The sequence below is a fragment of the Labeo rohita genome, unplaced genomic scaffold (genome assembly GCF_022985175.1).
Source record: "Labeo rohita strain BAU-BD-2019 unplaced genomic scaffold, IGBB_LRoh.1.0 scaffold_148, whole genome shotgun sequence".
Lineage (NCBI taxonomy): Eukaryota > Metazoa > Chordata > Actinopteri > Cypriniformes > Cyprinidae > Labeo > Labeo rohita.
Genome location: NW_026127648.1, coordinates 75,137 through 87,801, shown reverse-complemented (window position 1 = coordinate 87,801; position 12,665 = coordinate 75,137). Strand labels below are relative to the sequence as shown.

At 36.0% G+C, this 12,665-nt stretch overlaps 2 protein-coding genes across 12 annotated transcripts in view; one reads left to right on the top strand and one right to left on the bottom strand.

Moving 5' to 3' along the window:
- The window catches only part of LOC127158363 (B-cell receptor CD22), a 58,042-nt gene that overhangs the window by 5,058 nt on the left and 40,319 nt on the right, over window positions 1–12,665 (top strand). The window lies entirely within an intron of this gene.
- Window positions 12,249–12,665, bottom strand: part of LOC127158358 (sialoadhesin-like) — a 75,518-nt gene continuing 75,101 nt past the window's right edge. For all 11 annotated transcript variants that reach the window (XM_051101522.1, XM_051101523.1, XM_051101517.1 and 8 more), the window contains one exon: window positions 12,249–12,481. In XM_051101522.1, coding sequence (XP_050957479.1) covers window positions 12,424–12,481 — 58 coding nt within the window. In that variant the 3' untranslated portion in view covers window positions 12,249–12,423. The remainder of the gene's footprint in view (window positions 12,482–12,665) is intronic.

Below are 12,665 nucleotides of genomic sequence, written 5' to 3'. Positions count from 1 at the left end.
CCTGTCAGGCCCGCCAGGCACGCCCTGTGCCGGATCAGGCTCCCCGTGGGTTCCTCCACACGGGCAGCAATCGGTAGATGTTGCAGACGAGGAAGACAGTGAAGAGAGAGAAGGAAGGGAGAAAGGGCGTTCAATCATTTGAAGCCTTTAAGCCCCACGAACCAATGGTAACTTTCACCTTTGGAGGGAAAGTTTACGACTCTTTGTCCGTGAGCATGGTATTTTGCATGGGTAATTCGATTGGGTGCTGATGCAAAACTACTAAGGTTTCTTAAAACACTAACATGTTGCAAAGGTATCAACATCTAATTTACACCATCTTTTAGATCATTAAAATACGAACTCAAAGAGTCCAAGCATGGCATAGGTGGGTTATACTACTAGTCATCTATCATAATACATGCATAAAACAGTAGAAAGACAAATACAAATACAACAGACAAAATTAAAATACAATGCAGTAGTACAGTACACAATGACCTGGGCTATGTGTGGTAGGAAGGTCAAAGAAAGGTTTGTCTGTGAAGGAATAGGAAAGAGTCCATTTCTATAGGCATTGTGTCTTTCCTATAGAGAAATGTAGTGTGCTCCGTTTGCATTCCTTGAGGCAATAAAACCTGTGATATCAGATCGTTGTCCTGGCAACTGAGCCCTTTTGGGGTGTTAGTTGCTTTGGGGGGGTTGTCTTCAAAACTCCAGCATATAACTGGGTTGTTGGTTTTAAAGATTATTTGTTAAATGTAACAAATAACTGTATGTCTGATTGGTCCAGATGCTACAAAAACATACTTTAACAATTAATAACCGCACTAAAACTATTGTTTTAATTTTTGGTACTTTGCATAGTGTGATGTAAAAAAAAAAAAAAAAAAAACCTCTACACTACTAATAGATTAAACTCAGATGAAAAGATAGATGATAGATAGATAGATAGACAGATAGACAGACAGATAGAACATAAAAAAAAAACTAGCACACAATGACTCATTCTCTAAGAGGAAATATGGGTTTTGAATTTTTACAGTGGTTGTGGTTCAAACAGATGAGAAAAATATTGCACAACTATACAATTATCCAACAGTTGCTCAGTAAACAGTTGAACACAGGCTTTGTGTTCGCTGGTCTCTATCGCTCATTTGATGCTGCTGTAGATCACTAATGCGTCTTCAACAATTTGAACATGTGATTGCCTAAAAATCAAACAGGAGCACAATGATGTTTAGACTAGATCAGTGGTTCTCAACCTTTTTTGGGCCAGTGCCCCCTACCCATTATCCAGGTCCCTCACCGCCCCCCATCAAATAAATCATAGTCTAATTGTCCTCACTGAATATTAAAGTTGATTATTATTATTTGGTGTTTATAATGAGGAGTGTTATTATATTTACAGTAATTCAAATGTATGGGGCCATTATGATTTTTAGGAAATTACTTTATTTCAAGGATGCATTGAATTGATCAAAAAAGACAGTGAAGTACTTTTTTACAGTAAATTATTTTAAAATAAGTGAAATAACATTCATTTACAGAGTTTTTAAGCATGTTGGTGGTTTTTATTGCTATAGCTTCAGTGTTGTTGAGATAGTGTTTTTTTTTTTTTTTTTTTTTTTTGCCCCAAATTTAAAAAGACTAAATAAAAATGACATAGTGGACATATTTTGGTGAGTAAATACCACATTTACACATAAACCCTACTTTACTATATTTCATAGATTTTGTGAGAATATTTCAAAATTTACTTAAAAAAACTAAGCACAACCCTAATTCTAGAAAACTTGGGACATTTTGTAAAATGATCAAATCTGTGATTTGTTCATCCTATTTAACTTTTATTTAATTGACAAAAGTACAAAGAAAAGATTTCCAAAGTTTTCACTGACCAACTTTAAATTTAAACATATTTAATATTTTATAAGTATGTATCCCACTCCAAAAAAGTTGGGACAGAGGCTAAATGAAAGTGAAAAGGTTATAGATTAACCAAATAAACTGCTTTGAAGCACAGCAAGCAGGTGAATTGGTAATAGGTGAGGGAATCATGTTTGGCTATAAATGGAGCTTCTCAGTCTTCACAAGCAAAGCTGGAACATGGCTCAAAATTTGTTTATATTAACAAAATAAAACTAAGTTGGCCAGTGAAAACATTGGATTTTTTCTTTGTACTTAAGTCAATTAAATAAAGGATAAAGAAAACAAATGGCATATTCTTGATTTTATGGCATTTCACAAAAAGCCCCAACTTTTAATTGGGGTTGTAGAAAGATGGGAAACATATGGTCCTCATTTTCAAAATAGTTACTATTTTAGTGCTGTCCTGATTTATATATTTGATTTAATGGATCTTCAATTAAATTTCAAATCTTGCTTTTTTCCAGTGTGTTGTGCCAGCTATAATAATAATAAGAAATGTTTCTTAAGCAACAATCAGCATAATTTCTGAAAGATCATGTGACACTTAAAGCTGTAGTAATGTACTGTAGCTTAGCATGAGAAGAAAACACATTTTAAAATATATACAAATAGAAAGCTTTTTTTTATATATAATATATAGGCCCATTTTGAAAGCATGTATCTTAACCCCCAAAACAGCTCATACATAATTTTTTTATGTCATTGAATGGCACATGACATTTATCACAGTTTTGATTTATCATTTAAAAAAGCCACGTGGATATAAATTAGGCTATATTTGTGAGCTTTGAATAAACTCTTTAGAAATGTGGTATTCAAACCAACCGCAGCCAATCAGCAAACAAAAAGTATTGATATTAATTTTTCTAAACAAGAAAAAACATCTCTTGTCTAAATGCTTGCTATTGTTTTGACGCAGCGGCTGCACTACAGAAAGTCAAGCAAACACTGAAGTACTGAAGTCGTTGCTAAGGAAATGATACACCGTCAGGTCTAGGAGCGGGAGTATTGGTGTAAACTAGCAGCGAACAGCTATGGAAGTTTTTTCCTAACAAAATTAAAATGAAAATTCAAATGCCTAAAATGATCAAATCATAAATCAAACTCTCAAAACAACTGTGCAAATGATAAATCAAATGCTCAAATTATCAAATAATAAATCAAATTCTCAAAATGGCTTCTCAAATGAGAAATCAAATGCTCAAATGTGATTTAAATATCCTCATTTGGGGAAGCATTAACTGTAACAAAAATCAAATTAAAAATCATTTGTATTTGATATTCAATTTTCACGATCAACCCAGTATAAACCTGTCATAATTAAATCTATAATTCAGTGCTCTAATGATAAATCAAATGCTCAAATGATAAATCAAATGTTCAAATCAACATCGCAAAAGGCAAATCAAATGCTCAAATCAACATCGCAAACGGCAAATCAAATGCTCAAATGATAAATCAAATGCTCAAATGGAAACCGAACACGCCCATGCAAATGAGGAGTGCCAATCAACTACAGTGGGCGGAGCTTACACGGCGAAACTGGGTACCTCATCCGCTGTAGTGATGGGAAGTTTGGATCATTTTACCGACTCGGACCTTTGAGTCTCGTTCAGAAAACGAACGAATCTTTTTTAGAGTCATTTCGTTCATTTTAGCAAATATTATTTAAATGTTACGTGTTGCCTCTCTAACACATCGACTGCTTACACAACCGTTGATCACACTACAAACAAGACAAAACTATAATGCTATAAGAAACAGAAAACTTCCTGCTCTCCTTAGTGACGCTCTCGAAGTGTTTGCAAGCACTATCACAGATGAAGTGAATTAAATGCAATATTTATCAAATACACAGACTTTTAAAAAGCGTTTTCATGAGCAACAGAAATACGTCTCATATACTGTTTAATACAGCGCCATCTGAACAAGAATAATGATCAACATAAACATGTAGTATTTAAATACTAATAAAGTGGGGTTATATATGTTTTATCAGTGTTTTATGATAGATCTGACTCAATGTAACATTGTGACTACAGTAAAAACACTTTTATTGTTCTAAAAACACAGATTTGTCAGCATTATTTGACTTGCGGATGTTAGAATAAACCCGAAACACACGTGATCGTTGTCATACGGTGAATCTGGCCAATCGTAAAACAGCCATGTGGTCATTAGAGCTCCTGCAGCCGCTCTGAAGAAACTGCGCCGGCTGAGTCAGTCGGCTGCTCTCGAATCGCTATCGCGGTACTTTGATGTCAGTCACGAGGCGTCGGCGCCGCCTCAAGTCGGACAAAATTTCTAACCGGCATGCACTGCTTTAAATCAGAATTTGATCGAGCTGCGCAGGCTGCGTTAAGTCGAACTGCGAACGAGTCTTTCGTTCATCACGTGACAGCCCCATAAAATGAACGAACGACTCCAAAAACCCGAAGACTCGAAACAGGTGAACTAATTCCAGTACAGAACCTAGTGCGCGACTGAACGAATCACTCCCCGAGACGACTCGTTCGTCCCGAGTCACATTAAAGATTCTTTCAAAATGAACGAATCGTTCAGTAACGATCCATCACTGTTGAGCATTTGATTTGCCGTTTGCGATGTTGATTTGAGCATTTGATTTATCATTTGCGATGTTGGTTTCAGCATTTTATTTATCATTTGGTCATTTGATTTATCATTAGATCACTGAATTATAGGTTTAATTATGACAGGTTTATACTGGGCTGATCGTGAAAATTGAATATCAAATACAAATGATTTTTAATTTGATTTTTGATACAGTTAATGCTTCCCCAAATGAGGAAATTAAATCACGTTTGAGCATTTGATTTCTCATTTGAGAAGCCATTTTGAGATTTTGATTTATTATTTGATAATTTGAGCATTTGATTTATCATTTGCGCAGTTGTTTTGAGAGTTTGATTTATGATTTTATCATTCTAGGCATTTGAATTTTCATTTTAATTTTGTTAGAAAAAAACTTCCATAAACAGCACTACAACACCGGCCGTGAACAGCGCGACCCGTTGTGTTAAAGCACATAGATCCCGTTATAATCAGTCGTTCAGTAACAACTGAGCGCGAGCGCTACAATAATCGGATGCCGCGTTCTGTTTCTGCGGGATTGAAAAATAAATATAGAAAGTGCGTTTTGATGTATCCAGTAAAGACAGCGTTAGGGTGTGGCAGACCATTTTCTTTTGTGAGTTTCAGCTCATACCTATTTGGTGTAAACTCGTCTTGACCAAACGCCCCCCAGAAACAGCTCAACGCCCCCCTTTCAAAAATATTGCTTCCAGCGCCCCCCGATGCTCTCCGAACGCCCCCGTTGAGAAACACTAGACTAGATGATCAGTGCTGATGAATTAGTGCTGGTTAAGTTGTTTTTTCTCACCTCACAGCAGCATCAGGCTGATGAACTCTTATATTGTCATACTGACATTCATTGTCTTCCGATCTGTTCTTCTCTTTCTTTCTGTGATATTGGACAGTTACGTACTGGATCTCCTCAGTATCTCTGGATTCAGGAGTTTTTCCTCTGAATCTGTTGGGTTTCACACTGACATACGGAGCATCATTGACTGTATCAGCTTCAGAAAGAGGCTCATCATGAACTGAAACTCTCTGTGACACGTCAGAATAGAGATCACTCTGAAATACAACACAATACATAATTAAGACAAATGAATCAGTTTTTTAGGCAAGGTACAGATTTTATACAGAAGTAGGTCTCAATATTTTCAGACTAAATCTAACATCAGATAACATAAGATAATAGCTGACTAACTGATTTTCTGCTTCAGTGAAGTTGTGTTGTGTCTGCATGATTTACCTGTTTTATTATGAGATCTTCAGTTTTAACACTCTTTCGTTTCCTCCTGTTATAATGACAGACATTAACAGCAGAGAAATGTAAAGATAGAAAATATGAATACTGTTCTTAAAAATTACTTATAATCAAACATACATGAATCATTTCATAATAATACATCACAATAAAACTTAACGTATATAATCACTGCAGTTTTTTAATTGAACTCACATTATAAACCATGTGATAATGATTATGATGATGAAGATAATAATGAATCCTCCTCCAGATGCTGTTGTGATCACAAACACATCAGCACCATGATGAACTGAAAGAGGAAGATCACAATAATTAACAAACTGATGAATGATGTGAAGATACAGGAGTGTTAATAAAAGCTTCACCTGTGACAGTAACAGCGTCTGATCTCTGAGATCCATGTTGATTGTGAGCCTCACAGTAGAAGCGTCCACTCTGTAGTGCACTGAAACTCTGTCCAGATCCAACAGATGAGGATTCATCCTCCTTAAACCAGCTGAAGTTCAGAGCAGGTGGGTTTGAATCACTGCTGCAGATCAGAGTCACTGAATCACCTTCCACTATTTCACCAGATCCAGTTATGGACACTGACACGTTCCGCGGTGGATCTAAAATTAATAAAAATCTAAATTCACAACAAATATAAGAAAATGCTGAATTTGGATGTGAACAATGTGCAGGTGATCATTAACTCACACACAACATTTAAAGTCAGACCCTTAGAATATTTCTCTCCATATTTATTTCTGGACTTGCACTTGTATTCTCCACTGTGATCAGAGCTGATGTTTGAGATGCTGTAGATTCTTCCAGATCCTACAAATGTTTCTCCTTTAAACCAGCTGATTTCTGCAGGTGGGTTTGAATCACTGCTGCAGTTCAGAGTCACTGAATCTCCCTCCACTATTTCACCAGATGGACTGATGGACACTGAGATGCTCTTTGGTGCATCTAAAAAAAAAAAAGAAACATGAAAAAAACAAATAGCAAATTTCACACAGTTTTATGAATATCCCCATATTTTACCAGATAGACTGACAGAGGTCCCAGAATTCACTGGAGGATCTACAGGTTTCAATATTCATCAGTGGCAGCTGGTGGAAAATTTTAGCGGTATAAAATATATGTATAAAATGGTTATTATTGAACAATTTCAGCAAACACCCCAGTATGTCTTAATGCTAAACAGTGAAAATTAAAGAAAAATGATGAAAAAAAAAATAAGTTACTTAAAATAATAATAAAGTTTTACAAAATTCTGGATTAATTTAATGTTTTAATTTAAATGTGATTCTCACAATTCTGTATTTTTTTTTTCAAGCTAAATTAAAAGCAATTTCCATTTTTCCTAATTTTTCCTAATTTTTCCTAATTCGCAAAGTATATATACACTGCAACAGCAAAAACTATGAAGAACATTTTTGAGTTTGAGTGTTTGATGTTTATACAGTATGTACAACACCACTGATTCTCACAAACTCCTCCAAAATACCTTTCATCAAGCATCTGTTACAAAACACTCTGTGCTGACTATGCTGAAATGTATTTATGTCTTTACTTTGATTACAATCGTCATTCATCAAAACTTTATAGAGAGACCATGCTTTGCTTTATTCAGGCATAGTTCTGATTTTAGCAGCGGCTTGTTTGGGGCGATGAAATAATAAGATTTTAGGATGCTGATTGGCTAAATTTTACTTCATATGTTGAATACGTTTATATCATGAATCAGCAGTTGGCTAAACAACTACTCTGTCATCCCAGAGATATGTAGCTCTAAACTCTGCTTGATTTTTACATCTTACATAAAAAACAAACAAACAAACAAACAAACAAACAAAAAAACTTACACATGACATTGAGATGAACAGCAGGAGAGATGTAAGTGTGTCCATGTAGAGCACAGCTATATCTGCCTGCATCCTCTCTTCTGACTGACTGCAGCAGGAGTTCATTGTTTCTGTCTCTTCTCTCAGTTAATGGCTGTGAGTTTCTGTACCAGATGAATGTTGCTCTGTCAGTCAGAGTGCAGCTGCTTTTACATGTCAGACGGACTGAATCTCCCTCTGTCACTCTCTCAGGAGACTCCACCTGAAGATCTGAACACAACACACACATTATATCTAGTGCTGCTGTCACACACTCATTATTATTCAACATAATGCACAGAAGAAGAGTGAAACCTCATGAAAGTCACCTGTGACAGAAAGATTGACTCCTGGATGACCAAGCCATTTCACATCAGGTTTATCAGTTGTGAATCTGAAATAGTACATGTGTGAATCTTTCTGTGTCACATGATTCAGTCTGATGGTGCAGTTCTGCTGTTTATCTCCCAGATACTGAAGCCTCTGACTGTATTCAGGATCGTCAGACAGGTCTGGAGACTCTTTAGCATCATTTTTAACATTTGTTTTGGTCCAGAACGTTTTATTGATCTGATATCCAGTAGGGTATGTATAAGTGCAGTTCATTATCACTGATGAGTCCTTTAGAGCACAGATGTGTGAATAATTGTAACTCACACCCCAATCAGCACTAGAAACCACTGAAACACACAATTCATCAGGATGAAAATGTTGTTTTATCAGTTACAACAGACCATGAACACAATATTTTTTTACTAATTTAAAACAGCAACTCTTTTCAAGAAATATGAGCTAATATTTTCAGAATGTATTGAGTGATATATGATGTGAAGTTTATCACCAACTTTTTATGAAAGGTGTTGCTGAAAAGCATAAGTAAATGCACAGTGACAAATGGGTAAACCAGGAAATTAAAAAGAGATGTGAACAATACACTCCACTATCACATAATTAAAAAAAAAACAAACAAACAAAAAAAAAACAAGACAAGAACAGAATTTATAAAACAACTTTTTAATTAAATACCCAGTGACATTAAAATAAGAGATTTGTGGCATTTAAACACCTTAGTTTAATCAGATCTGATCTCATCTATACGCTAATGAACTCCTTTGACACAAATGTAAATATTTAACACAGCTTTGCACATTCACTACAGATTATATATTCATGATCTGGTGTTACAGTGATTTTTGTCCAATCAGATGCTTTGTTCCTCCTAAACCACTGGACACTGACTAGCAAATAACAAAAGACTACTAGATATTTGTAAAAAGCACAAGTCCTTTGACGTATCTCACCCATGCTTCCTGTTTAAATGGAAATATGTGAGTACAGGAGAGAAGAAAGTGCTCATCTGCTGCTCTTTGTGAGGCCTTAAATAAAAACATAAGAGTGTTTCTAATGTGAATGTAACAGAGACTCACCGTGAATCATGAGCTGAAAGATCAGAGGAAGACGAGGAGCCATTCTGACCGACATCAGCATCAAATATATCTATAATACAGCATTTATCAGCACTTATAATCATAACTTTTGCTGTATGTACATCACCCTATTCTTAACATTTCTCACATGTACATGTGTATGTTATATGAGCAACAACCATCAATTTTCATTGAAGAACGAGTGTGTTTGTCTTACCGTGTTGAAGCTCATCAGATCAACAGCAGCCAAATGACTGACTGTTTTAACACATGCATTTATAGCTCTGGACTGACAAACTTGTGGTTAACATCATCTTAATGCCCAGCAGCAGCAGTATTAGTGCCCCTCCTTTAAAAGAAAACAACATTAGTAGACTAAAATTAAAGTAAAACTGCAAAAAGATGAATAATTGTGAAAATGAAAAATATGATTTTTTTTTTTTTTTCTTTTTAACAGTAAAAATGGTGATTTACAGCTGTTCATCAATGTGGATGTCAGTAGCATTAGATGGTGACCTTTTATGGTGGTAGTTTGAGGGTTTGTACAAACATATGAAATGATTGGACATAAAACTAATCAATTAAAAGAAAAGTTACAAAAACACAAAAGAAGCTGATATTGAGCACTTTGAGACCATAAAATGATACATTGTCCATTGTGAAGCAATGATCAATTTTGATTGAGAAAGTGATTTCATCCACCACTGAACATCAGTGTGAATGACTTCATCAGTTTAGATGAAGGATGTTGCAAAAATAAATGCACAAAAATAGAAGTGAGAAAACAGAGCAAATCAATCAGCCATGAACAACATGCTGCACTATTAAAACACAAACTAATCATTGTTGATGTAAAAACTTGGTGACATCCAAATGTGAGTTTTGTAGTTTTTAATTAGGCTACTAGAGTCCTTTGACACATAAACTTCTACCATGGCTGTGTTCCACTCCACTTTTAGACACACTCAGGGCCGGCCCTGTACATCTGGAGACCTGCCTTGCAGTGAATAGTGGAGTATTGCAATCACAAACTAGCAATAATCTAACACATTTTACATATAGATATGGCAGTGCAAGAAGCTTTCAGTTATAGTCTGGGTGCGAGCAGGCAGGCAGGCCATGTAGCCAAGTGACAGTGGCGCGCTTTGCAACATAATGACTTGACAACTAGTGGGGGCCCCTAGTGGCGGTGGGGGCCTAAGCATTCGCTTAGTTCGCTTATAGGGAGGGCCGGCTTTGGACACACTCACAAAAATACATAAGCACTTCCCCCTTGGGGAATCCCTGCTGCCATTTTGAAGTGAATTCTATGGTGTGAAGTGGACAAAGGGAAGCTTATATGGACAGACCCTGAAAACCTCAATTCTGCCTTCATATATGCACTTCAGGTGGCTCAATATACCACAGTGAAACACAGTTGTGATGTCACCGCAGATGTGTTTAATGCATTAATTTTGAAAACATATTTAAAACATCCTAAACACGCACACACATACATACACAGAATACTTCAGCAAACAAATTGTTAAAGGGATCATCGGATGCTAAGTTCATTTTTATATGCTGTTTGAACATTAATTACAGCAGAAAAAAAATATATTTACAGCCTGATACAAAAAGTGGTTTTAGTCTATATAGCTAATTTTGCCCTTCATGTCAAGCTTTGGGGCTCTGCTCTCACTGAGCATATTTATTTATAGCATAGATTATTTTATTTGAGAACTACAAACTGTTTATTTTATAAAGTTTAGTTTTGAAATGTAAGTCAATAGCAATAGGCTGAAGCCAGAGCCAATGGAGAAAGTCTTTGCGCAATGAGACCCCGCCCTATTTTGGAGGTTCTGCCCACTTTTGGAGTTCCCGCCCCAATTTTGGAGATACTTGGTTTTCACTCTGAAGTGCCCTTCGGAGGGCGATATATCCCGTTTGAAATGCACTGTTAGGCTGCATTCTAGTTATGTATTTATTTATTTATTTTTTATGTCCTTCACTCACTAAATTTTCTCTGTCTCGTTTACTCAAATGTATGTCATTGTGCCCACTACTGCCGGAATGAAAAAATGCAACCAAGATGGCAGCCTGAGCTGATGCAGTTTTGAATCTTTACAGATACTGCTTATAAGCTGTATGTACTTTAGTTATTTAAATTCTACTTTTGGTTATTATTTGTTGAATTACTGACAACTACTCTTTGCTTCGTAAGCGAAGACTTTCGACTTTTCTTAGAAAAAACTTAAAATGCTAGTGCTACCACATGCTCGTTTGTTAAAGTTAATTGCGGGTATGATTATATTGCCTCTATGAACGAGGAGGAATCATTTAGCCTGGCCAAAGAGGAGTTCACAGTTCTGTCTGTTACTCCAAGCAAATGCAAATGTTGTTGTTTTGTCTTAAACCAGCGATGCTCAATCCTGCACCTGGAGATCGACCTTCCTGCAGAGTTTAGTTCCAACCCTGACCCAACACACCTGTCTGTAATTATCAAGTGCTCCTTCAGATCCTAATTAGTTGGTTCAGGTGTGTTCGATCAGGGTTGGAGCTGAACTCTGCAGGAAGGTAGATCTCCAGGAGCAGGATTGAGCACCCCTGTCTTAGACCATATAACGCAGCTGATCAGCTGCTGCACGACAGAGCAAAACATCTTTGACATAAATGAAGAAGTGGATGCTGTAACATCTGAGTATAAAAATGAGATCTGTCAATCTTGACCATATAAAAACAAACCGTTTTCAGGAGGGAAAAGTAATTGAATGTCCCATCCATGAATAATAATGCACAAATCAACCACTAGAGGTCCTCCCAGTGTTGTTTAACCAGTGAAAACACCACAGCCTCAAATGGCTTGAAGTTCAATCAGGTTTATTGAAGCATAGGCCCTAAACGTACAAAGAAAAACATGAAAAGAAAACTCCTTATACAATACAATAATACATCAAATATAATACTTAATACATCTGAATAATGTAAGTTTATAAAACATGTAATGTTCTGTACAGATTTCACTTTTGTTAGCATGTCAAACAATTTTCGTCCATTTTAGTACAGTTTAACTGACATTCTTTAGATTAACTTGAGAGTGTGATGTTAAAAATACTGAAAAACAGTATTTTTACACACTCTGTGCTACTAGCAGATTTAACTCAGATTTAAAACACAGGCAAAATATCTAAAAATTGCTCTTAAATACCCAATACACCAGTCTATCACACAATGACCATCATTCTCTCAGAAAAGGTCAAAAGAAAATGTTTACAGGTTGTGGTTTGAACAGATAAGTAAATTGTTCCACAAATGTACAATTATCCAACAATCACACGATAAACAGTTGAACACAGGCTTTGTGTTCGCTGGTCTCTATCGCTCATTTGACGCTGCTGTAGATCACAGATGCATCATCCACAATCTGAACATTTGATTGCCTAAAAATAAACAGAAGCACAATGATGTTTTAGATTAGATGATCTGTGCTGGTGAAGTTAGTGCTGGTTGTTTTTTTTTTTTTTTTTTTTCTCACCTCACACAGCATCAGGCTGATGAACTCTTATATTGTCATACTGACATTCATTGTCTTCCGATCTGTTCGTCTCTTTCTTTCTGTGATAT